The sequence below is a fragment of the Lissotriton vulgaris genome, chromosome 9 (assembly GCF_964263255.1).
Source record: "Lissotriton vulgaris chromosome 9, aLisVul1.2, whole genome shotgun sequence".
In the NCBI taxonomy this organism is placed as follows: Eukaryota; Metazoa; Chordata; class Amphibia; order Caudata; family Salamandridae; genus Lissotriton; species Lissotriton vulgaris.
In genome coordinates this window covers 1,027,179,359-1,027,205,154 of record NC_141697.1, presented here as the reverse complement: position 1 = coordinate 1,027,205,154, position 25,796 = coordinate 1,027,179,359, and the positions used below count along the sequence as shown (strand labels likewise).

Here is a 25,796-nt window from a genome sequence, read left to right as displayed (position 1 = left end):
CCCTTGTGGTTATCCTTAGGAATATGCATTGCCTCACGCTTTAAAATGCCTTTAAAAAGCCACTCAGTAATATGCTTGCCACAGCTTTTTAATGTCACTGATATCAACCAGATCTCGGCTGCTAAGTTGTCTTGTGATGACGCCCAGCACTCTTGCAGCCAGGGCACGAGCAGACAGGAGACACAAAAGGGTTTAAAACACAGAATAAGGCAACAGGCCGTTCTCCTCTATGCACCCAAGATCTGGAACAAAATACAAAATGTAAAATGTAATGTAGTGTTGCTCGTATAGCGCACGTTTCACCCCAGACGTGGCATCAAGGCACTGTAAGCATACCGCTGAGGAACCCTTCCTGGCCTCTCCCTGTGAATTGCCCACTCCTGGGCACCCCCAGGGTGAAAGCCAGGCATCCTAGCGCTGTTGGGGCTGTTGTGTAGATTAAGCAAGCTATTGCCCAGAGTTGCAGCGTGGGACCCATGACTAAATTAGGCACCAAGGTGAAAATTATCAGGTCCGAGGAAATCGAGCCCAGGACCCGCCGAGGCGGGAATTGAACATTGGTCCCGGGCCAGACCTCTGCATCAGGGTCTGCCACTCTAACCATTGAGCCACACTTCTCCACAACTTCCCTCTATGGATCAGGACTGCTTAAAACCTGCTGCAATTCAGGAAAGAGTTGAGGACTTGCCTCTATAAACAACATACACCACAATGCAGTAACAGTCCACATGCTAGCTACCTTTCAAATCACGTGTGACTTTATCCTTGCCTTTGGATAGGTTCGCGCTATACAAATAACACATATTCACAAACATACATGCATGCATACATACCTAAATACTTTCTTTCTGCAAAGGAAGATCTTATCCCATGTTTGCGCTGAGTGCTATTCGTTTTCTTCAAGTACACACAATTCTTAGTGCCTGATTCACACAGCTATAAACCTAGGTTTATGGAGAAAAATGGCTCTGTACACAGCTGCAGGAATCTACAGAAGGATAGTCGGCAGGCATGGGAGGTTTTAGGAATGTGTAAATTTTCCCCACAGCTACATACAACTATGCTGCAGTAAACTCCATGCAAGGAGAGAGGGATAGGAGGATTAAGGGATGTTTACAGTGAGTATTTGTGAAGTTGCACAATCTTGTGTGTGTTTTTTTTTGCATTCACAAAGTTCTCTACGACTCCTTTTCACACTGGAAATGGCCAAGGATTAACTCCAGTAATAGTTTCAACAATGGATCTTTCGGGTATACAAACAATTGCTTTAAATCATGTGCATGATTTAAAGAAATTGTTTGTATACCCGAAAGAACCATTGTTGAAACTATTACTGTATTGCCCAGGTTCTTAGGGATACTGGGTTACCCCTTAAGAATTATTCAAGGATTAACTCCAGCAAAGGGCTGTCATAAAGTAGCACTTTCAAACCTCTGCATCAGAGAATGTCTACAGATGTAATTGTGTGAATTTCCTTTATGAATCGGGCTTTCTATTTTGTAGGCTGCCTTGGATAGCCTCCCTGTTCCATTTCTACACTGTTCTAAAAACCATGGGTGTATTTTTGTTTTTGCGTTAGAGGTAAAGCACAGGAAACAACCTCTCTATGGAGATGCGTGGTCATTCATGGAAAAGGTGCCACAAGTGAATCACCTTGAATTTTCCTAGTCCTCTCTTAGTACTACTCAAGGTATCATTTAAAGTTTGAAGGGAACTGATTTTCTGGAGAAACCTCTGTATAAGCAATGTAATCCACTGGCTGAATTTCGTCTGGCTTAGCAATACTATGGATATGGACATTCGGCCACTGAGGTCTATAGTGTTTCCTCTAGAAGTTAGGAGATTTTCAGTTACTCCTGAAGTCCAAATGAGGTGGTTGTTCATTTAGGATATGGACAATACCATAACATGGTTGTGTTCAGTCTAGACATTTCAGGACAATATGTACTTAAGGAACTTACATAGTTTCCACTATAAAGCTGGAGATGGCCTTCTAAGTCCTTAAAAACATTGCTTATATTTGATCCTTGTAAGAAATTGGGTTTCCAGTTGACTGAGGTATGAGCCCTGGTCAAGCAGCAACTACAATCGTTGTCATGGTAAAGCACAATCAAACCCCAAAATTAACCTGTGGTCAACTTTCTGGTTGCTTGGCACTGAGCAGTGAGGCTTAACTTAGAGGCAATGCGCAAAGTATTTGTGCAACACTTTGTACTGTAATAAAGTGAAAAACACCACACAGTTTGAAAAATAGAGTGGCATTTAATAAATGAAACAAGATCAAAACGACAAAAATATTATCAGTGGAACCGGAGATATGCAAATTTAGAGCTTTTAGTAAAAATTATGCCAAAAAGCACAAAGCGGCAACTGTGGATATTTGGGTGCGGGGGACTGGGACAAAGTCACAAGTCTAGGTAGACCATGATGGGGTGAGGGGCGACTACAGGGACCAAATTTAAGCAGATCCGCCTATAAGATGCGTTGCGCAGGAGCAACAATGCATTGGATCTGAGATTCAGTAAGGCCGTGCTGTGAGGAGTCTTTGTCAAGGATCCTGTTGATGCAAAATGAGGCTTGCAGTCAAGGCGCTGCTTAGGTTCCAAAGAGCTGCGAGGGTGCAACGTGGAGTCCAGAAACATCATCAAAGCTGTTGTCAATGAGGGATAAGAGGGCCTGCCCTGAGGCTGTGTTACCCAGCAGTGGTTCCGAAGGCATTGCTGGCTGTGGCCATGATGCGTGTTTTTGTGGCGAGTCCAATCTACACAGTCGTGCTCTGGGTTGTGCCGCACAGCAGAGGACATACGTTTGTTGGTTCCGCTGGATCCACAGATGCTGGCAGACCACCTTAAGCCCATTTTCCAAAGGTCCAGGACTTCGGTGGTACCACTTGGCAGGGTAGACTCATAGAGGCCAGGTACACGTGCAAGCTTGTTGAAAGCCTGTTGTGTCTCTGAGGCTTCAGATCAGGAGGCCAGCCACCTAGCCCTTGGAGTACCTCAGGGTTCTGGGTTGAAGAGATGCAGGTCTAGTCCTTCTAACAGCAAGAGGGCAGCAAGCACAGGTCAGTAGAGCTGGGCAGCAATCTTTCGGACCAGTAGTCGAGCCGAGTGGCAGTCCTTTCAGCAGCACAGCAGTCCTTCTTCCTGGCAGAGTATCCATAGGTGCCAGAAGTGTACTGAAGTGGGGGTGTTTAGGGTCCAGTGTTTATACCCAGCTGTGCCTTTGAAGTGGGGAGAAGCTTCTAGAGGCATGCCTCTGAAGGGCACACATTCCCTGCCTTCCTGTCCCTGGCCACAGAGTAACTACAGGGGGGATACAGCCCTTTGTGTGGAGACAGGATGCAGCCAATTCAAGTGTAAATGGGGTTGGGCCCATCTCCTTCCTCCCATTCTGCCAGTGATGGCCAATCCAGTCACAACCAAGCTCTACAGTGTGTGTGGCTGTCTAGGAGGAATACGCACAGCCCAACTGGCAACTACACCCAGTCATGTGACCTAGAGACAGGGGTGAATGTTCCAAATGGCTAAGGCAAGAAAATGCCAACTTTCTAAAAGTATTGCAAAAAAGAGGGATTACGACCTATATTGGGGGCCAGGTGGGGCGTACTTCAAGTGTTTATAATTGAAAAGAAGAACCTAGCCGCCGTTTTGTATGATGCTGCTTTATTACTTTAGCAGACTGAGGACCAATATTTATAATCCTTGGACCTTGTCTAAATCATTTCGCCATGATTTACCAATTTTAAGGAGACATTTAGACAACTTCATAATGTCTTGGACTTAAAATGCAATGTTCATTCTAAAGCATTGAAAATACTAAATATTCATTGAAAATTATAAATACTCATTGGAAATTATAAACATAAAACAACCCAAGAATTATATCAATGTCTAAACAATCAAAGAAGCATGTGTAGAGTTACACCAGTATACAATTTATACATATAATGAACTGTTGAGCACTCTCATCAAACCCTATCACTGTAATTCTTTTTGAGAGATGCTCTCCGTGGGGACAAGAAATGTGGGGCCTGCAGGGATTAATGTTCAGTTTCCCTCAACAGAATCTGTGACAATTTAATTAGTTTCAGATTGTTGCTGGGCAAACCAAAGGGTACAGGCACTGACACTCACTTCCTTTCAGTTAGTCAGTTATTTGGATTTGGAATGATAGCAGAAGGATAGAGGAGGACAAATGTCTGTGTTTATATAGCGCTTTTTGACGCACGCTATTCAGGAAGCCTACAAAGGATTAGTGGTGAATTAATATGGTGAAATATGAAGTAATTTCAGTGGTGGATATTGGTCAGTTACTTGGAGTGAGAAGGATAGCTTAGGGATAAAAGGGGAAGAAGGATTTGCATTCCTATAGCACTTGTTACCCCTGATGGGTGTTGAAGCGCTTTTCTGGCGAGTAGCACGTCACTCTGGAACCCATAAAGGATTACTGTTGAAAATTAGTATAGTAAAAAAATATGAACTAATTTGAGTAGTGGATATGTGTTTCAGTTATTTGGGTAGTATATTAGTATAGTTTAATATGGAATTTGAGAAGTGAACATGTTAGTCTGTTAATTTCGATTGAAAAACAATAGTGAAGGAATAAAAGAGAGAAGGAATTAAAAAAAAAAGTTTAGGTCTTAGCAGTAGGAGGAGGCTTTTGGATGAGTTTGGATGATAAAAATGAGTTTTGGAGGGGAGGACTCAGAGGGAAGAGTTTAGAAAGGTTTGTTTTAGGGGATCGGTACAGTAAAAGAGGTGTAAGATGATGCAAGGAGGGGTAGAGTAGGACAGAGTCTAGAAAGGGTTATTTTGGCAATCATAGTAGTGGTATGGGTTTTGGGATAAATGAGAGAGTGGATGTATAGGATATATTGATAGATGTATAGGATGAGAGATAGGGTAGTGCATTGGAAGGAGTAGTTTGAGAGGTTTGAGATGAGTCAGAAGGTTGGGCTAGAAGATATATTGAGTGAAGTATAGGCTGAGAAACAGGGTAGTGCATTGGAAATGCTAAATTAGAAGAAAGTGATAAATATATAGATCCATAATTACATTGAAAGTATATAGATGCATAAAGGAGGTAAGTATATGTAGATTAAAGATATTGATAGAGGCACAGGATGAGAAATAGGGTAGTGCATTGGATATGCTTTTTGAGGAGAAAAGTAATAGACACACAGATCCAAGTACATGGAAGGTACATAAGATGCACAATGGAAGTATGTACATGTAGACCAAAGATGATTTGTATTTATTTATTATTATTAATATTTTTTCTCTCAACAACATAATTATTTTACATGTTTATACAAAGTAATACACAAAGATAGGTACATATCTATAGTGAAAAAAAGCTTGTATACAAAGGGATATGCTGTAAATTTCTGTTTGTGTATGGTGCTTATGTGGGGAAGAGCCAAATCTTGAGTAGTTTTCTGAAGATAAGGTGGTTGTCGGTGGACCTTATGTTGGGGGGTAAAGAGTTCCATAGTTTGGCTGCTTGAACAGAGAAGGATGTGCCACCCATGTTTTTTTTTCTTGCATGGTGGGATTTTGAGGCGAGATGCTCCTTTAGAGCGGAGGTTCCTTTGTTGAATTTGTTTGGGGATTTTATTCCAGATGAAGAGTGGTCCCATTCCATGTATTGCTTTGTGGGTGATACAAAGCAGCTTGAACATGGATTTTCTCGCAACCAGTAACCAATGCAGGGCTTTCAAGGCAGGGGAGATGTGGTCTTTGATATGCAAGAGTAGTCTGGCAGCCGGGTTCTGAATCTGTTGTGGTCTTTTCATGGTCGTTAAAGGTGATCCGTGGTAGAGGCCATTGGCGTAATCGAGTATGGACAGTACAAGGGAGATGGTAGCTTGAAACTTGTGTGGAAATCCCAAATGAGGGAAAATTGGTCGCAGCATTTTCATAGTAGCAAAGCTTGATCTTGCTAGTTTTTTCCCTTGGGCATTCATCTACAGATTGGAGTCCATGGTCATTCCGAGGTTTCTTACTTCCTTCGATACTTTAGGCAGTGATCCCAGTTCATCAGGCCATGCGGCAAGCGGGTTGTAATGTTTCCAATCTCCACACGTGAGTATTTGAGTTTTTGAAGCATTCAATTTGAGATGGCTCCAGGTCATCCACTAATCCACGGCTCTGAGACAGCTGGAAATTGCTGATTTTCCAATGTCTTTGGGGCCTTCCAGTTGAAGGAGTATATCTGTGTCAACCCGCATAGTTATAGCATGTGAGGTGAAATTTATTGATCAGTACTGGTAATGACTTCATGTAGATGTTGAAAAGCATTGGCGAGATGATAGAACCTTGAGGGACCCCTGCTTTTGTGGAGTACGGTTTGGACGAGAAAGGTGGGTATGGATGACATTAGGTCTGTTTTGAAGGTAGGTAGCGATCCAGTCTAGAACAGTTCCTCTATGCCGGCTTCATAGAGTCTTTGTTTTAGAGTGTCCTGGTCAACCGTGTCAAAGGCAGCTGAGAGGTACAAAAGGAGTAGCGCAGAAACCCCGTTGCGGTCAACTGTATTCTTTAGGTCATCTCAGATGGCAAGGAGGGCAGATTCAGTGCCTCTTCCCGGACAGAATACTGTTTGGAAGTCTGAAAGTATGTCATTCTCTTCAATGAATTGTGACATCTGGGCGAACGCTGCTCTTTCTATCAGTTTGCCCAGGAACTGTCCATTTGTAATGGGTCTGTAGTTGTCAGGGTTCAGCGGGTCCAAGTTTGTTTTCTTCAGTAAAGGGCGTATCTATAACTTTTTGAGTTCTTCTGGAAATATTCCAGTAGTTAAGGAATCGTTGATGATTCTTCTTACAGGAGTGGCAGCAGAGGTTGTTAAAAGAATTGTCTTGAAAGTTTGTGGTGGACAGGGGTCAGAAGGGTTGCCGGCAGGCCTGCTTGCTTTGACCAGGCCCATAAATTAATCGTGTGAGATATGTTGGAAGGAACGGATAGGCTTGATTAGAGAATTCTTGGATTGTTGTTTTGTACAAGGGTTAGTGCTGGTGCTTTGTTTCTGTTTTAAGTACGATCCCAACGTGTTTGCTTTGTCCGTGTAATGATTTGCCAGTTAGTCTGTGAAATCTTGAGTAACATGATGAGTTCCTTCTAGGCAATTTGGTTTGGTTTGGTTTGGCTTAGAGACAACTGTCCACTCTATTCTGTCCACATCTTTATACATAACATTTGTAAAGGGGGCATATTTTAATTAGAATGCTTACAGACAACTGTCCACTCTATTCTGTCCACATCTTTATACATAACATTTGTAAAGGGGGCATATTTTAATTAGAATGCTAAGCAAAGTGCTGAAAGAGTAGAATTTCACTAGTCAGTGCCCACTCACCAGGTCAATCATCCCATCAATGAGATTAGAGCTTAGTCCAAAACTTCAAAATTCATTCCATTTATTTAAGAAAAGGACTATGCATTAAAACCAGATGATGGAAGTAAAGGGAAGGGTGCATTCTCTGTGTATCTAAACTGTTATTATGATCGCTTATGCCTCAATTACTACGGAAGAGGCAATGACATTTATCATCCCCATTAAACACTGATACTTTGGGGTGGGATGTTAACCGGGTGCACAGAATAAGTCTTATTCTGACTTTTTACCAACTAGACAAAGATTAACATGTGGAATCAAAATTTACCAATCATTCTGTCCCGATACATTTAGTCAGGTTTTTTCCTGGCAAAATCTTTCAGGTGAAAATTGTGGGTGGGTGGTGGGGGCGATAATTACTATACTGCTGATAACTCAGGTATGCATAGGGACCAGAATTTTCTCGACTGTTTGTAATCGAGGACTTTAAAGCAAAATCATGTCTCACATGGTGCAGCTGTTTCTGGATCATGATGAAAAAAGTGCACCAACCTCTGCACCTTAGATTTGACATTCAGAGCGCCCCCATTAAATAGCTGTGTTTCTGCAAACAACAAAAACAGTTTATGTTTGCTCCCGCGCTCCTCAAGGGGTTCTAAGCTGGTAAGTGGAACCCTTTTACTGATACTTTATAAAAAAACATACGCAAGTTGTGGTTCAATGTTTTTCCAGCTAAGTTGAATGAGATCGTAGACATATATGTACTATATTTACACCATGAATATTAGTAACAGATTATACAGAAATTGGAATAAAAATTATATTCTGAGTCTGAAGAAATGTTTGTTTTTGATCCTTTGGACAAGTAGCTAAAGATCGAGCAAGAGTTTTGAGGAAATGGTAAATGGCCCATAATCCAAAATTTAAAGGTGGTCCCTTCCCACGGCCCGTTGAGGCAATAATAGGACAGAAACATGTAAACTATTCAAACTGCTCTTAGCGGGTGGTAAAAGAGAATTGACAAGGAGACATGAAAAAACCCCTTTATGGCATAGAGGATAATGTTGCTTGGTACTGTATGTTTGAGGTTTGTGCAAATTTGGAAAAACATACACTTCAAAGTAAAAATATTTTGCAGTATTTTTACCAGAAGTTATCTTAAAATTGGATATGAACCCACATGTGCAAATTCGTACACCGGATGCTGGATAATGAACCCGTTAAACCATGTCGGGTGTCCAAGATAAAATGTCGGCTCACATAATGCAGTAAACTTATGACACCTGTCCTTTTACAAACTTTGATCTCTTTCTCCTTTTATCATACTGAACGATAGAAGGCTTAGTTGTGACCTTCCCAGGATATTAAACGTGAACCGTACGGCAGTTTTAAAAATCTATTATTCTGTTTCTTTGATTCCCAGCTGTGTTGTATAAAATTGTTCGCCTTGACTTCATCAATAAACCCTTAAGCTCTAAACCGCGAAAGGCAATTGCTCAGTGACTTAATTTCCCTGCATCACTTTACTGATCATAACCCCATACTACCATCATTCCATCAACTTTTTTTATGATTAGTAAGGTCTATTTTTGCTATATTTAATAAAGTGCATCTCTGGTCTTCACATGTTGCATTTCATCACGTCTTCAAAAATGTGCCTTGAGAAAAAAGTTCAAAGGATTTTTCCATCAAATCATTGGTTGAGATTCTTGCAAAGATGCTGCAGCTGAGCCCTGGATCCTGAACTATCTAAGCTAGCAATCCAGTTCAGTATTTGTTAAATATCATAATAAAATGTAGAGTTGATTCTGGCTTTTTACATGCGCAATATCAACCTGGAGTACAAAATATGGCTGTGTAAGAAGGAAGAGTTCGAAAAGCTCTTAACATGGGTGGCAACAACAAGTTCTCAGATTTGTGGAGAAACTGCTAAAGTTGGAGGAAAATCCGTGAGCACAATTTCCTCCACTGTATAAAGGGGTTACGAAACTTGATGCTCCCTGCAAGGTACATGGTGTGCCCCCCTCCGGACTCAATCAGGAGCTCCCAGGCCATGGTACTGTGCTCAGGGGGCCCCTGGAGCTCGCCTCCCCCTCCCCAGGAGATGCGGAGTCTATATTATGCTACTGTAACATACGTGTGAGGCAGGAAATTCCATTGTGGATTCTCCGCTTGACATTGCACTTAAAGAACAAATTAGAGATTGTTCATTACGACCTGAATCAAAATTAAGCCTTTATTGTTTCTTCAGTTATAAATGGATGGACTAGACATCCAAGCACTATGTAAAAGCAAAAAAAGCAAGACTTCATCCTTCAATACTTACTCATGGTAAATCCAAGCCATAGGAGCGATCCTGCTTTCTTCCAGATTGTTATATCGTAGAATAATAGTATGTAGATTGTTTGTCTGATTAAATGATGTTTCTGAAATCTCTTCAATCTGATTATGTTCTAGGTGTAGTTCCTGCAATTGAGAACAAGAGAATATAAACAAATCACAGCATTTTTGACAAAACAAATTGCAGATGATCTTTTATTTAGCAAACTTGAACCTTTACTCCAATTTCACTGTTAGGGTTTTCTATACTTTCTGTTGAATTTCTGTAATGCCTGCAAGGCATTTAAAGAATACCAGTGTATGAATTTGGGTTTTTATTCATGGGGATGACTTCCCACATTGAGCAATAATCACAATTCTTGTCAGGGTAAACCATCCAAGTCCCAAATTAGCCTGAGCTCAACTCCCTGATAGCTATGTCACTGAGCAGATAGGTTTATCTTAGAGCAATGTGTAAAGTATGTATACAATACCAAAACAGTAATAACATCAAAACACAACACAATAAAAAAACTAATGAAAAAAATTGAGTACATTTCAATAAATAAAATTACACCAAAACAACAAAAATCCAATAAGAGCAACTGAAGGTGTTTTTCAGTTTTAAACAAAAATAGTGCCAAAAAGCTTTAAGTGCTAACCGAGGGTTAACTGGTCGAGGTGGACTTAGTAACTTTTTCAAAGATTGGAATCTTCGGCAGTGCAAGGCTCTTGTCGAAGAAGGCTCCATAAGGCCGGACACCTTCTACGCAAGGTCCAGCTGAAACAGATTTGTAGCTGCAGAAAAGCTCAGAGCAGGAGAAATCTGAATATTAAGCCCAGCTGCATCACTCCTTATGTAGGTCATCTAGGCAGGTTTGTCACTGTCCTCTGGAAGTCTTTTGAGCTGAAAAGGTTTTTAGGTCTCATTTTTTCAGGAGTAATAGGGAAAGACCAGGCAGACCCAACCAAAGGTTCCAAGACCTCAGGAACAGGACTTGGGGGTCATGGTTCACTCCAGCAGAGGTCAGCAACAGGGTCGGGGGCAGGTTCAGTTGGAACTGGTTAGCAGAGCAGTTGCAGAAAAAGGTCTCTTGTAGTTTTTCTCCCTGTAGCTTGAACAGAAGATCCGCTTTATGACCCTTAGAATCCACTTTTTGTCCTGAGTACAAGAGGTAGCACGTTCAGTCGTTCAGGGCTTCTCCTAAGTCATGGATGGCAGGTTCAGTCCTCTTCTAATCTTCCTCAGGTCCAGTAGTGTTCTGATGAGGGTAATGGGGATGCCACATTTATGGCCTCCACCAGCTGGTGAGTAGGGGTGGCTCCTGGCTACTCCCCCTAACCAATGGGGTAAAAGTTTTCAGGCAATCACAAATTCTCTTTTGCAGCATTTCCTGTGTGCCCAACTGCAAACAATCCCAAAGTACCACTCTCCGCCTAAAACCAAGGTGTTGAAACCAGTTTTCCCTTGTGTAGAACCTGCATACCCACTCTAGATTTGTGCACAAGGAAATAAGCAGCTCCTCCTCTATGATCACTCTAAACCTTTCCTGGTGATGAATCCCCTCCGACTGGGTTGGTGCCTGCCTGACTGGGGAAACAAAAGAAGGGGCCAGGTGTCAGCTAACATGTACCTCTGACAAGGAAGTTTTCTTTCAAGTAAATTAAACTTCTGGTTCCACCTGAAATGACCATCCTGTTAGAGGAATAAACTGACTTCCTCACACCCAGACCTCTGAGCTGGGTGTGTGGACACTGGGGCGTGGCTGAGGCCCTGACATCGATTATCTAGGGGACCTTTAGGAGAGTCTCTGCACCGGGATCGTTGTGTGGCTGTGTCCCAGTGGAGAGGTTTGTCCTTCTCCCTGTGCCAAAGTGGTGACAGTCCACAGATAACAAGGTGTGGCGTGTGGTTTTCTCCACTAGATGGCCAAAGACTGACAAATGGAGCGACCTCTTCGACTCTGTGATTCCTGGAGTTTGAGGCCCATAATCACTATTGCAGACCACACAACCATACTCACCGGCTGAATAGGCCTAACTTTGCCGCCCCTTTCAGAGACATTCTGAATAGCTGCATGGTTAGAAGTGGCAGCCATACTGGTGAGGCATAGCTCATGTCATTGTGCAGAAAGACGCAAAGCAGAGGGTACTTCAATTTCCCAAGTCCAGTGGCCCAGCAACGATATCTACTTCCAGCATGGCTGAGGGCAACATTGAGGAGCACACTGTGGATATCCACCCCCTCTCAGACACCATTATTGCGGAATTGCATTCAGATTGATTCGATCCTTAGACAGCCGGTTTGATTCCTTAGAAAAGGGACTTGATACTATGGTGCCCACTTAGACGTGCATGAGCATCGTCTGGACACTGCAGAGGCTAGAGTTTCTGATTTGGAGGATGACGCTGCGCAGTCCGTTAAAAAGCTGGACTGCATGGAGAAAATATTGAAGTCCATAGATAAGAAAATCGAAGACCTGGAAGCGAGAAGCAGACGTAATAACCTGTGCATTCTTGGAGTTGCGGAGTCCACGAATTCTGACAGGATGGATATTTTTGTATAGACATTGCTCACTGACTTGTTTTGTAAAGAGGCATTAACACCCACTTTTCTGGTTGAGAGAGCACATCGTTCGATTGGTCCCTGGTCCCTGCCAGGGCGCCCTATCTAGTCCAATTATCGCCCGCCTATTGAACTTTCGTGACCGTGACACGGCACTGAGGTTAGCACATGAAGCGGGTCCTCTGTCCTGGCAGGGTTCTATAATTTAGCTTTATTCAGATTTTACTGCAATGGTTCAGGAGGCACGGACAAAGTCTGCGGGAGTTAAGGCCACACTGAGAAACCTTTGACTCAAGGACGGCATGCTCTATCCTGCTCATTTCAGGGTAGATGTAGCGGGGAAAACTTGTGCGTTTGAAACTCCAATGGCCATACAGGAATTCTGCAGAGACTTCAAAAGAGTTAGGGGTTCACAGGGTGGGCCCATGGCTGGAATTTCTCTGCCTCACAGTGGCTGGGCGGCCAGCGTGGAGTTTTTCACCTCTAACTGATTGCCATCAATGCATGTTAGACTGGTGGGATAAATCATCTCTTTTTTCTTTTATGTGTGGATATAGAGCAATAAGACAATCGTTTCAGTTACTGTTGAGAATTTTATGAGTGGAGTGGTTCAACGAGGTGTTGCCTCCACCCCCAGGTGTTTACCACCTTTCATTATTTGGAATGCATATGAAAACTTTTCCTCATTACGTCGGGAGATTATTGTTGCATAGTTCTTATCATGCAAGGGGATATGTCCCTGTGATTGGGTATGCAGGGATGGGTGGGGGGTGGGGGAGGGGTTTTTACGTTGTTCGTTTAATGATCTACCAGGCCTTCTTTTTCATCAGTATAAAAGGTACACAGTTCCACAAAATAACATAACAAAACGTGTATTTGTAAAGCGCACATTCACCCCGGACGGGGCATCTTGGTGCTGAATAACAGATGTTTATTGTTACCCAACTCATTGGTACTCATTTTATCGACCTCAGATGGATAAAAGGCTGTAGACCCGTTGGGATTTGAACCTGTGACCATGAGGTCGAACACAGGCCCCTGAAGTGGATGCATTAGTCCACTGAGCCACCATTCTTGGATACAAGTTTAGACATTTTCCATGATGGCACGTGATTCCCTGTCAATGCACACTGATTTGTTGTTACTTACTTAGAATGTCGGAGGATTACATGATATTATGAAAGGCAAGCAAATCTTGCACTATCTGCAGAGGCATCAGATAGGAATTGCCTTTCTTCAGGAAACACACTTGCCAAAAGCTGCAACAACATCCTATGCTGCGTCTTGTGGCCCTCATAGATACTTTGTCAATTCTAGCTCCTATGCCAGAGATACACAAACGACTTCCAGTTCTTAAAGGCACGTACTGATAGGGAGGGCCGCTATGTTATTGTGGTGGGACACCCTATGGGACACAAGATAGCCTTTGTTAGCCTATATGCCCCGAATGTTTATGATCCAGATTTTTTCAGGGCACTACATCTGCAACTACTACAACTAAACACAGACCACATATGTATGGGGGGATTTAAAATTTAAATCTACCATTAGATCCGGTAAGGGATGGTACATCCACAGCAGCTGACACTAAGCCCTGCACTCGCTGCGCTTTGATAAAAATGTGCTGACCTGGACCTATTAGATATCTGGAGCCACGCCGCCCTGGAGAACTGGCATACACACATTACTCTGCTCCGCATCATACCTGGACGAGGCTAGACTACTGGCTTGTGTCCCCTGCTTTTGTTGCCTGGTTCAGAGTTGTTGCCTGGTTCAGAGCGGCCCAACACCTGCCCAGAACCCTTTCAGATCATTCACCTGTGGTTCTGACCCTTAGATTCCCAAGGCCAGAGCGATGTGAGAGACAATGGAGGTTCCCTAGTCAGGCACTGTTAGATAGTGTATTTCAGGAAGAGCTCCGGGAATCGATAGTTGAGGATTTCGATATTAACATTGGTTCAGTTACATCATGGGCTACTCTCTGGGAAGCCTTTAAGGCGTATATGAGAGGAGTGTGTATCTTTAAGCATGCCTGGGTCCTGCCGACTTGAGAACTACACTCAAACAGATTGAGCAACAGCTGGGCGCCCTCGACTTGGAGATTGTAGAGAGCCCAGACCTTGACAGGCAAAGTCGAAGGCTGACGTTGCTAACAGAGTTTAGAGAGGCATCAGAGCATAAAGCACACTTTCTGAGTAAATATTCCACAGTGCGACGATATAGCAAGGGCGAGCGCCCGGGGCGCATGCTTGCGAGATTGCTGTGTTCCCCTGTGGGGCAGTCCTGTAATACAGCGCTTTGCAGTGCACAGGGGCAGCTAGTCACTGGCACCCCAGATATCCGTGATGAGTTTCTAGGATATAAGTCTCAGTTATACACCTTATGTATATCACACTGCGAGGAAGAGCAAGTTAAATATCTGGCTGAAGTGGCGGTGGTGTGGCTAGAAAAAGCTATGGAACAATTTCTTGCGAGGCCCTTCTCATAAGATGAAATTATAAGCGCCATTGACGACTGTAGACCTGGCATCATTGGCGTAAGTCTCCCTTCCATTTATGATGGATTGCCTGCTCGGTTTTGATATATTTTTGCTGGATTTATGCTTTGGGCACTGTGCCACTGCTAATCAGTGCCACAGTGCAAGTGCTCCCTATGTTAAATTAATGTACTAATTGGTTATTCCTTGATTGGGTTATTTTATTTATCTGTTAGCCCCTAGTACAGTGCACCATGTGTGCCCAGGGCTTGTAAATCAAATGCTGCTGGTGGATTTGCAGCACTGGTTGTGCCACCCACAGAAGCAGCTTGTAAAGTGTGTCTCAGGCCTGCCATTGCAAGGCCTGTGTGCAGTCTAGCACTGCCATGTCGACTTGGCCAAGTGCACCCACTTGCCAGTCCCTAAACCTTCCTTTTGCTTCATATTAGGCACCCCTATGGTAGGCCCAAGGGCAGGGTGTATTGTAAGTATAAGGTAGGACATGCTCTGATGTGTGTAGCATGTTCTAATAGTGAATTACTGCCATTTTCGTTTTCACTATTGAAGGCTACCTGTTCTCATAGACCAGAATGGGCAATTAGATTATTACATTCTGATAATCCTAACTGACTCAGGGAATTTAGTATGCCTGAACTCAGAATAATAAAGTACATCTTTTTGTAAGGTTTATTTGAATATTCTGTGTTTGCAAATACCACTTTTAGAAAGTAGGTATTTGCTTGTCTAACTATCTAGGCCTGCCTCTGCTGGGTTGTGTATTCCTTGTCTGGGTTTGTGAGTGACAGGGCTAGGGGATTCCTGGAGACAAGCTGGGGCAGCCCAGTGATAAATAGAGAGATCTGCATCTAGATGGGAATGGAGGAGTTGCACCTGGGACCCTAATAGGGCTGGGCCTTCCCTCTACAATGCTGGCTCCACCTCCTGTGGCTTGTCTGATGTCTCTACCCTGCACTATGAAAGAACAGGAGGAATCATGTCAACATAGTGCTCCAGAGCTGCATCTTCCCTCCCCTGTGCTAGCTCCACCTCCTGTGGGGCGGCTGATGACTCTGCCCTGCACAGTGAAAGGAAGAAGAGAGTCATGTAAACAAAGTGCTCAGGAACTGGTTTGGAGTAGGCAGAGGCCTCTCTGCCTTTAGAGAACAAAGGATTTTGGGGTATAAATATTGGGACCCTGATCCCAAGAAATTAGATCACTTCTGGAAAAAGAAACCTTTCTGCCAAGGAGAAGAACCAAGGAAGCTGCAGGGATTTTACTGCCCCTCTGCCAGTGTGCTATTTGCTGGGTTGGCCTGCAGTGATTGCTTCATTGACAAGGGAAAGGAGAAGGACCTTTGTAAGAACTTTCATCTACAAAATATTCTCCAAGGGCTTGAACTGTGCATGCCTCCTGCTGAAGTCTCAGGGACAAAGACTTCACCTCCAGCTCCCTCCTGAATTTCCTTGCTGGGAATTCTGATTTCAGACACTTGCATGCTGTTGGGAGCTGGAAGCGCGACGCATCGAGAAGAAGCGTGTCGCCGCCAAACCTGAAATCATTGCGATGCCGGAGAAGCGAGCCTTCGCCGCCTCTCCCTGGAAGCGTGCGTTCATCGAAGGTGCCTGCTGTCGCATCACCAGAGGGGCGTGACGCCATTGTGAGAGCCGCCATCGCATTACAGGAGAAGCGTGTCGCAGGGCCTGTCGTGGCTCCAATGTACAGAGTCGTCGCAAAGCTGCCAGGTGCCATTGCATCGTCATCGAATCGCCACATCAGGGGCGCCATCTTCTCGCATCGCAACCAGATCATTGCATCAAGGCGCCATCTTGCGCCCCGCAACGGGCGTCACAAAGCTGCCAGGGCTCTATCACATCGTCATCGCATCGCCACATCAGGGGCGCCATCTTCTCGCATCGCAACCGGATCATTGCATCAAGGCTCCATCTTGCAGATCATGTAGAGAATCTACGCATCACCTCCGCACCGGTAAATCTCTCAACGAGTCCCCAACTCTTCGCAAGCATTGAGGAAGGATGCTACCGTTCCCTCGGGTCACGGAACCGACGCATAACCCCTTTTGCGACCCTTTTGTTTATTTTGCGTTACGCATCCAGGTACTTTGTTGAGAACTTTGTCGCATTCACCAACAACTTGATCTAAGAGACTTTAATCATCTTTTAAGTAATCTTAAGTGTAGTATTGTGGATTTTTGTTATTTGTGGTCTTGTGTTTAAGTCTATATAAAGAATACTTATTTTTATAAAACCTGTGTTGTGTCCATCTGTAGTATTATCACTGTATTACTGTGTATATTCATAAATGGTTAACACGCTGCATCTAAGATAAGCCTGTCTGCTCGTGCCAAGCTACCAAGGGGGTGAGCAGGGGTTATTAAGGAGTGTAATCCTGTTATCCTGACTTAGAAGTAAGGGTCCCTATTTGGACCAAGGTGAATGCCATTGCCAACTAGAGACCCCCAGATTTAACATTGGTGGTCAGCAGTGAGGATTTGGACTTTGCACTTGTGTTTCATATACAGTGATTGGTGTACACTACTAGTGAGTGCAGACCAAACACTACCACATACTGTTTTTTAGAATCCTTTATCCTTGGACTGTTGGTTTTTCCTGAAAACTCCCAATTTTTACTACCATGAGTAAACCAGCACTGTTGCATCTATGGATCTTGATTTTGAGGAAGAGAGGTTGGCAACCTACACTGTGAAACAGCTCAAGTATCTCTGCAGGAAATTGAAAGTTGCTACAACAGGCATTTCTAAAAAGGAAGACTACCAAAAGGCGCTGAGGGCTTGGGTATAAGCAAGAAATGTCCCTGATCTTGTGGTGGAGCCAGTTGGGGATGTAGATGGGTAAATTGATAGGCCAGTGTTTCCAGCCAGGGGAGGGGTGCCGTCCCCGCCTGGCAGCAGCATCTCTTCCAAAGACCTGTCCCCCAGAGAGTTGGAAGGCGGGAGAGAAATAGGGCGCACAAGCTGGAGTTGGTTAAGCTCACGATGGAGAGTCAGAGGGAAACAGAGAATAACAGGTTGTATTGGGAAAGAGAGAGAAAGAGAATGGAGCATGAAAGAATGTTGAGAGAGTTAGAGATCAAGGCCAAGGGCTTAGATATCAATCCCTCTGGTGGCAGCACACCATCTAGGCCTTCAGAAGGCAGGGTACATATTCCCAAGGATGTCATCAAAGATTTCCACAAAGGTGAAGATATTGGTCAGTGTTTTACATCCTATGAGATAGCAATGTTGGCCCACCGGGTCCCTGAGAAGGATTGGGGAGCGGGGTTGTGGGGCCGCTTTCTGACTGAGGGGAGGGATACTTTGTTAGACCTACCCAGTGAGCATAGGATGTCTTATCATCACATGAAGGAAGCACTGATGACAAGGTATGAGTTAACTCCAGAGCTCTATGGACAGAGGTTCAGGAATTGAAAGAAACTGGAGGGAACCACTTGGGTAGAATATGTGTCTTTCTTTTGCAGAGCTATGGATGGTTGGGTGAGGGGTACCAATGTTGATAATTTTGAAGCGCTCTATGATTTGATTACTAGGGAGCACTTGTCTGCTAATTGTTTTCCAGAGGTACGCCAGCACCTTATTGATAGCAAGATGACTAATCCTAGAAAGCTTGCTGAAGAGGCGGATTGCTGGGTCAGTACCAGGGTCCGCAAGGGTCTTGTGGGAGACTCCGCCAAAGGTGGGCAGGGTCCCCAGCAGAAGAGTGGGGGGACAAGGGTAAACAGAGGGAGTTCCAAAGGGTCCCCAAAGTAACCAAGGTAAGGGTTCCCAGCCTCCCCTGAAAAGAAGTCAGGACACCCGACAGGTAAACCTGTTCATAGGGGACCTGTTACCTGCTTTCAGTGTAAGCAGGTGGGACACCATTGGTATGATCTCCAGTGTCCCCAAAAGGATCAGTATGTGCCACCCCTTGCACCACCCCGTCAGATGGCCAGTGTAGCCCTGGGTGAGGAGGAGATGGGTGCCCAAGGTGGGTGGGGTCCCGGAGAAATGTCCCTTGTCTCATTAGGAGACTTTGAGATGGTCCCAAAAACTCAGCTGCCTGAGAACACTTAAAAATACAGGCAGTGGGTGATCATCAATGGTCATAGAGTTGAGGCTCTCAGAGACACAGGAGCAAGTGTGACAGCTGTCAAGTGTCATTTGGTCTCTAAAGAGCAGGTAGTTGCTCATGCATTCTTCCCAGTTGTTGCCGCTGATAACACAGAGAGCCATTGCAAAGTGGCTCAAGTTCCCTTTGAGTGGGGGGGGGTCTCTGGTACTCTTCAAGTAGCCGAGAGGCCATCCATGCCTGTTGATTGTCTGTTAGCCAATGATTTAGAAAGCTCCCCTTGGGTTAAGGTGGAGAGGAAGGCACATTTAGAGATGTTGGGTCTGCCTGAGTGGGCATGTGTGACCACTCAGTCTATGGCAGCTAAGGGTGTTCAAGAGACCCTGAAGCCTGAAAGTATGGCCAGGGACCTGCCTTAAAGGGATGAGGTAGGGGACGCGGGAAACCAGCCCCCATTGTTCCCACGGTCCAGGAGGAGGCAGACCTTGAGGGGGATGCCCTGGAACCTACAGGGGAGCCAGTTTTTGAACTGGGGAACCTACCTGAGCTGAGCCATTGGCAGCAAGAAGGGGGTCACTCCAGGGAGGAATTTTGTGAATAGCAGCAGAAGTGCCCTTTTCTTGTGGGTTTGAGGCAACAGGCCGCAAAACAGGCAGCAGGTGATCAGTCTGGATCACACTGGATCCACTGGGAGAATGGTCTCCTGTATAACGAGCCTAAGGTTGCTGAGCCTGGGTCAGCCCGTGTGCTGGTGGTACCCCAGCGCTTCAGAGCCTTCTTACTGGGTTTGGCCAATGATGTTCCTTTAGCTGGTCATCTGGGGCAAAACAAGACCTTTGAAAGGCTTGTCTCCCACTTTTATTGGCCCCAGATGCAGAAGAGTTCAGATACTTATTGTAGAACCTGTCAAACTTGCCAGGCAAGTGGGAAGAGTGGGAGGAGGCACAAGGCCCCTCTCCAACCTTGCCCTGTAGTCAGAACCCCCTTTGAACGGGTGGGCATTGAGATTGTGGGGCCACTGGACCCCAAGACAGCCATGGGCAACAGGTTTATCCTGGTCTTGGTGGACAATGCTACCTGGTACCGGGAAGCTATTCCACTCAGGACAGTGACGGCCCTCGTGGTGGGACGTGCACTGATGGGGATCTTCTCCCGTGTGGGGTTCCCCAGAGAGGTTGTGTTTGACCTAGGTACAAACTTAATTTCAAATTATATGAAGTCTCTGTGGAAGGAGTGTGGTGTTACCTACAAGTTCACCACCCCTTACCACCCACAAGGAAATGGGCTGTTTGAAAGATTCAACCGGTCCCTTAAGGGCATGATCATGGGTCTTGAAGAACCAATGAGGCGTAAGTGGGACGTCCTCTTGCCATACCTTCTGCTTGCCTACCGTGAGGTGCCACAAAAGTCTCTAGGGTTCAGCCCCTTTGATCTTTTGTATGGTCACCGGGTAAGAGGACCTTTGAGTTTGGTCAAGGAAGGCTGGGAGTAATCTCCAAAGAAACCTCCCCAGGATGTATATAGCTACATGCTGGCCTTCAGGAACCAGACTCGGCGTTTCAGAGATCTCGCTCAGGCGAATCTGGAAGCCGCCAGGAGGAAAGGAAGCGGTAGTACGATCAGAATGCCACTCTGATTGAGCTTTAACCTGGACAGAAAGTTTGGGTCATGGCTAGGGGTGGGCAGAATGTGCGTAATCGCATTACGCAAATCTCCGCGAAACGGTAAAATATCTCTACAAACATGCAGAAATTCTTCAAACACGCGGAATTGCTTGTTCGCGATGCTATTTTACTGTTCGCAATCGCTGTTTGCATGCTCGGGGGGAAAATATCTTGCGAACACGCATTTGAGAACGCGAACTAGTGAAAAATTTTGCGAAGACGCGGAATGCAGCATTTTGGGCAATTTTGCGTTCTCCGCGGAACGCGAAATTACCCAAATTCCGCATATTCCGCGAGCGGAACAGAATTTACTGGCCAGGCCTAGTCATGGTCCCTGTGGAGCCTTGTGCGCTCCAGGACAGGTGGACCGGTCCATAAGAGGTGGTGGAGCGCAAGAGTGATGTCACCTATCTGGTGAACTTGCAGACTCCCTTGCAGGTCCTGCATGTGAACCGCCTGAAGCCCCACTTAGAAAGGTCCGAAGTGGGTATGCTCTTAGCGACAGTTGATGGAATGGAGGAGGAAACCAAGCCTCTTCCTGACCTCCTGTCTGCAACAGAGCAAGATGGGTCAGTGGATGGTGTCAGCCTCTCTGCCACACTGACCCTTGAATAGCAGCAAGATTGTCGCCAGCTGTTGGGGCAATTCTCTGACCTATTTTCCTTGGTTTCTGATGTCACAGAGTGGTGCGTCCATGATGTGGACACTGGTGACAGTCCTCCCGTCAAGCTGAAGGCTTACAGAGTGACTGACAAGGTTAGGGCTTACATTAATGAGGAAATCTCCAAGATGTTTGCTTTAGGGGTCGTTGAGTCCTCAAACAGTCCTTGGGCCAGCCCAGTGGTCTTGGTCCCAAATGCTGCCTCGCCGGGTGCCACACCTGAACTCCGGTTCTGTGTGGACTACAGAGGGCTCAATTCAGTCACCAGGACTGATACACACCCCATCCCCAGAGCTGATGAGTTCATTGATCGGTTAGGGGCTGCTCGGTACCTTAGCACGTTTGATTTGACATCTGGGTACTGGCAGATCACCTTGACTGATGGGGCTAAGGAGAAGTCACCATTCTCCACACCAGATGGGCACTACCAATTCCGGGTTATTCCCTTTGGGATGAATAATGCACCTGCCATGGTTCAGAGATTGGTCAACCAGGTGTTGGCTGGGCTGGAGGATTTCAGTGCTGCCTACCTGGATGACATTGCAGTGTTCAGCGCCAGTTGGGAAGAACATCTGCAGCACCTTTGGGAAGTGTTGATGGCACTGCGCAAGGCAGGCCTCACAATCAAGGCTAGTAAGTGCCAGATCGAACAGGGTTCCGTGGTGTACTTGGGTCACCAGGTAGGAAGCGGCCGGTGGCGCCCCTACAATCCAAGATTGATACCATCCTGGCATGGAAACCCCCAAAGACTCAGACACAGGTGAGAGCCTTTTTAGGACTCACGGGGTACTACAGGAGGTTTGTCAAGGGGTATGGCAACATTGTTGACTGAATTGACTTCCAGGAAGCAGCCCAAGAAAGGGAACTGGACTGACACCTGTCAGAAGGCTTTTGACGCCCTGAAGACTGCCATGTGCACATCACCAGTACTTCAGGCGCCCAACTTCTCAAAAGAATTCATTGTACAGACAGACACTTCAGAGCATGGCGTGGGGGCTGTTCTACCACAGATTAATGAAGAGGGCATAGACCAACCTGTAGCCTTCATCAGTGATTGTATGTCTTTACAAAGTGCTCCCCAACCACGACTTCCCTAACAACGAGGTCCCAACCACGACCTCGTCTAAACCACGATTTTTTTTACCACGCATTCCTTTACCACGATTTTTCATGGTAAAGGAATGCGTGTTAAATAAAATGCTTTCCAACTATTACTCCGATCCACCCACCCCTTAAAAACGAATTTCCCACACCCTAAAATCAAACACGATCACCCACACACCCTATAAACTAACCCCAACCCCTACAAACGATTCCAAAACCCTCTCAACTTCTGTATATTAACCCCAAACACCCTGCCCTCTAAAAACTAAGTCCCCCACTCTAAAAATAAACATATTACCTGTTCCTCTGCGACGTTCCTCCTAACTGACTGCTTTTAAAGTCCACGGACAATAACAGGATGTTTCCCGTTTGAATGAGCAGAGCTGCGCCGCACCAGAAACAACACTTGTGTTCTTAAATGCAAACTGCTGACAACAGTTTTCTTTTTCCGGAAGTACTTTTTATTATAAATTATGAAAGGCTAAATATGTAATTGTTTTATCACAAAATAGCTTTTACTGTCAAGGTTACATAAACCACAAATGCGGTACTTTACATCGCGGATTATACAACGACTTGAGATGGAGGGCGTGGATTGAGGATTATTATAATTTTCTATTCTAACACCAGTCCACGTAACAGTAGGGAAGGTGTGGTAATAGAAAATTACAATATTCCTTAACCAACAGCGCCATCCAGCGCAAGTTATAGTAACGACTTGCGTTGTAATGGCAGCGTGGTAAAGGTCGTGCGGTGTAAACACCGTGTTGTAAACGTTTCCCCTGGTTTACATTCCCCCTGTAGCAGATGGGCTATCGACGAATAACTTGCGAAGATATTACTAGGAGTAGATGTGGCTTGCTCTCGGAATACTCCTGTCTCGCGCCTGAATGCCAGAAGTAAAGCAGGGGCTAAGTAAAAAAAATAAAGTCATAGTGGAATGTGATATGTCCGGTGCAGGTATGAATCCAACAACTGTACTAAGACATATGGCTAAATTTGGTGAGGAGATTCCGATAGTCATCGGACGAGGGTGACACAGGGACGGAAATGATGACAGCACAGTGGGATTCAAATGAGTGCAAAGCAGGATGCTACACATCACGTACATCACGCAAGCAGAACTCCGCCCTGCCCGAACACTAGACCGAACCAGCCTTAACCACACACATGCGTGGTTAAGGCTGAGTCGTTGTTCGGGCAAGTTGTTGTTCCGCTCCGGAACTCGCTGTTCGTTACTTCCACGGGAACAGAGGTGGAGTGCAATTGAGCATGAGGCATTTGCTGTGGTCTGGGTACTGAAGAAGTTGAGACCGTACTTGTTTGGGACTCACTTCCGGGTTCAGACCACCCACAGGCCCCTCAGATGGCTGATGCAGATGAGGGGTGAGAACCCAAAGTTGTTGAGGTGGTCCATTTCCCTACAGGGTATGGACTTTACGGTGGAACACCGCCCTGGTACAGAACACCCCAACGATGATGGTCTGTCCAGATTTTTCTGCCTTAGTGAAGAGAACTCCCAAGGGAAAGGGTAGCTCTCCCCACATTTCAGCTGGAGGGGACACGTGTTAGACCTGGCATCATTGGCATGAGTTTCCCTTCCATTTTTGACGGATTGCCTCCTCTATTTTGATATATTTTTGCTGCATTTATGCTTTGGGCACTGTGTCACTGCTAATCAGTGCCACAGTGCAAGTGCTCCCTATGTTAAATTAATGTACTCATTAGTTATTCCATGATTGGGTTATTTGATTTATCTGTCAGCCCCTAGTACAGTGCACCATGTGTGTAAATCAAATGCTGCTGGTGGGCTTGCAGCACTGGTTGTGCCACCCACAGAAGTAGCTTGTAAAGTGTGTCTCAGGCCTGCCATTGCAAGGTCTGTGTGCAGTCTAGTACTGCCATGTCGACTTGGCCAAGTGCACCCACTTGCCAGTCCCTAAACCTTCCCTTTGCTTCATATTAGACACCCCTATGGTAGGCCCAAGGGCAGGCTGCATTGTAAGTATAAGGTAGGACATGCTCTGATGTGTGTAGCATGTTCTAATAATAAATTGCAGCCATTTTCGTTTTTCACTATTGAAGGCTACCTTTTCTCATAGACCAGAATGGGCAGTTAGATTATTACATTCTTATAATCCTAACTGACTCAGGGAACATGGTAGAAATTCGATTGTAGTATGCCTGAACTCAGAATAATAACGTGCATCTTTTAGTAAGGTTTATTTTAATATTCTGTTTTTGCAAATACCACTTTTAGAAAGTAGGTATTTGCTTGTCTAACTATCCAGGCCTGCCTCTGCTGGGTTGTGTATTCCTTGTCTGGGTTTGGGAGTGACAGGGCTGGGGGATTCCAGTAGACAGGCTGGGGCAGCCCAGTGGTGAATAGAGAGATCTGCAGCTAGATGGGATGGAGGAGTTGCACCTGGGACCTAAATAGGGCTGGGCCTTCCCTCTACAATGCTGGCTCCACCTCCTGTGACTTGTCTGCTGTCTCTGCCCTGCACTGTGAAAGAAGAGGAGGCATCATGTCAGAGTGCTCCAGAGCTGTATCTTCCCTCCCCTATGCTGGCTCCACCTCCTGTGGGGTGGCTGATGTCTCTGCCCAACACAGTGAAAGGAAGAAGAGAGTCATGTAAACTAAGTGCTCAGGAACTGGTTTGGACTAGGCAGAGGCCTCTCTGCCTTCAGAGAACAGAGGATTTTGGGATATAAATAGTGGGACCCTGATCCCAAGAAATTAGATCACTTCTGGAACAAGAAACCTTTCTGCCAAGGAGAAGAACCAAGGAAGCTGCAGGAGTTGTACTGCCCCTCTGCCAGTGTGCTGTTTGCTGGGTTGGCCTGCAGTGGTTGCTTCATTGCCAAGGGAAAGGAGAAGGAACTTTGTAATGACTTTCATCTGCAGAATATTCTCCAAGGGCTTGAACTGTGCTTGCCTACTGCTGAAGTCTCAGGGACAAAAGACTTCACCTTCAGCACCCTCCTGAATTTCCTTGCTGGGAATTCTGACTCCATACACTTGCTTGTCGCTGGGAGCGCGACGTATCGAGAAGAACTGTGTCGCCGCCACAGCTGAAATCATCGCAACGACGGAGAAGCGAGCCTTCGCCGCCTCTCCCTGGAAGCGTGAATTCATCGAAGCTGCCTGCTGTCGCATTACCGGAGGGGCGGACGCCATCGTGAGAGTTGCCATTGCATGACCCGGAGATGCGTGTCGCAGGGCCTGTCGCGGCTCCAAAGTACAGGTCATTGCAAGGCTGCCAGGGTGCCATCGCATCGTCATCGCCGTATCAAGGGCGCCATCTTCTCGCATCGCAAACGGATCATAGCATTGCATCAAGGCACCATCTTTTCCCCGCAACGCGCACGCAGGCTGAGAATCTACGCATCACCTCCGCACCAGTAAGGCTCATGACGAGTCCCCTACTCTGCGCAAGCACTGAGGAAGGACGCAACCCTTCCCCCAGGTCACGGAACCGACACATCTCCCCTTTTGCGAGCCTTTTATTCACTTTGCATTACGCATCAGGTACTTTGTTGAGAACCTTGTCGCATTTACCAACAACTTGAACTAAGAGACTT

The 25,796-nt window shown here is 45.6% G+C and overlaps 1 protein-coding gene across 3 annotated transcripts in view; it reads right to left on the bottom strand.

Annotated features, from left to right (window-relative positions):
* ECM2 (extracellular matrix protein 2) overlaps nt 1-25,796 on the bottom strand; it is a 187,479-nt gene that overhangs the window by 12,186 nt on the left and 149,497 nt on the right. For all 3 annotated transcript variants that reach the window (XM_086938934.1, XM_086938933.1, XM_086938935.1), the window contains exon 8: nt 9,665-9,804. In XM_086938934.1, the coding sequence (XP_086795060.1) occupies nt 9,665-9,804 (140 nt within the window). The remainder of the gene's footprint in view (nt 1-9,664; nt 9,805-25,796) is intronic.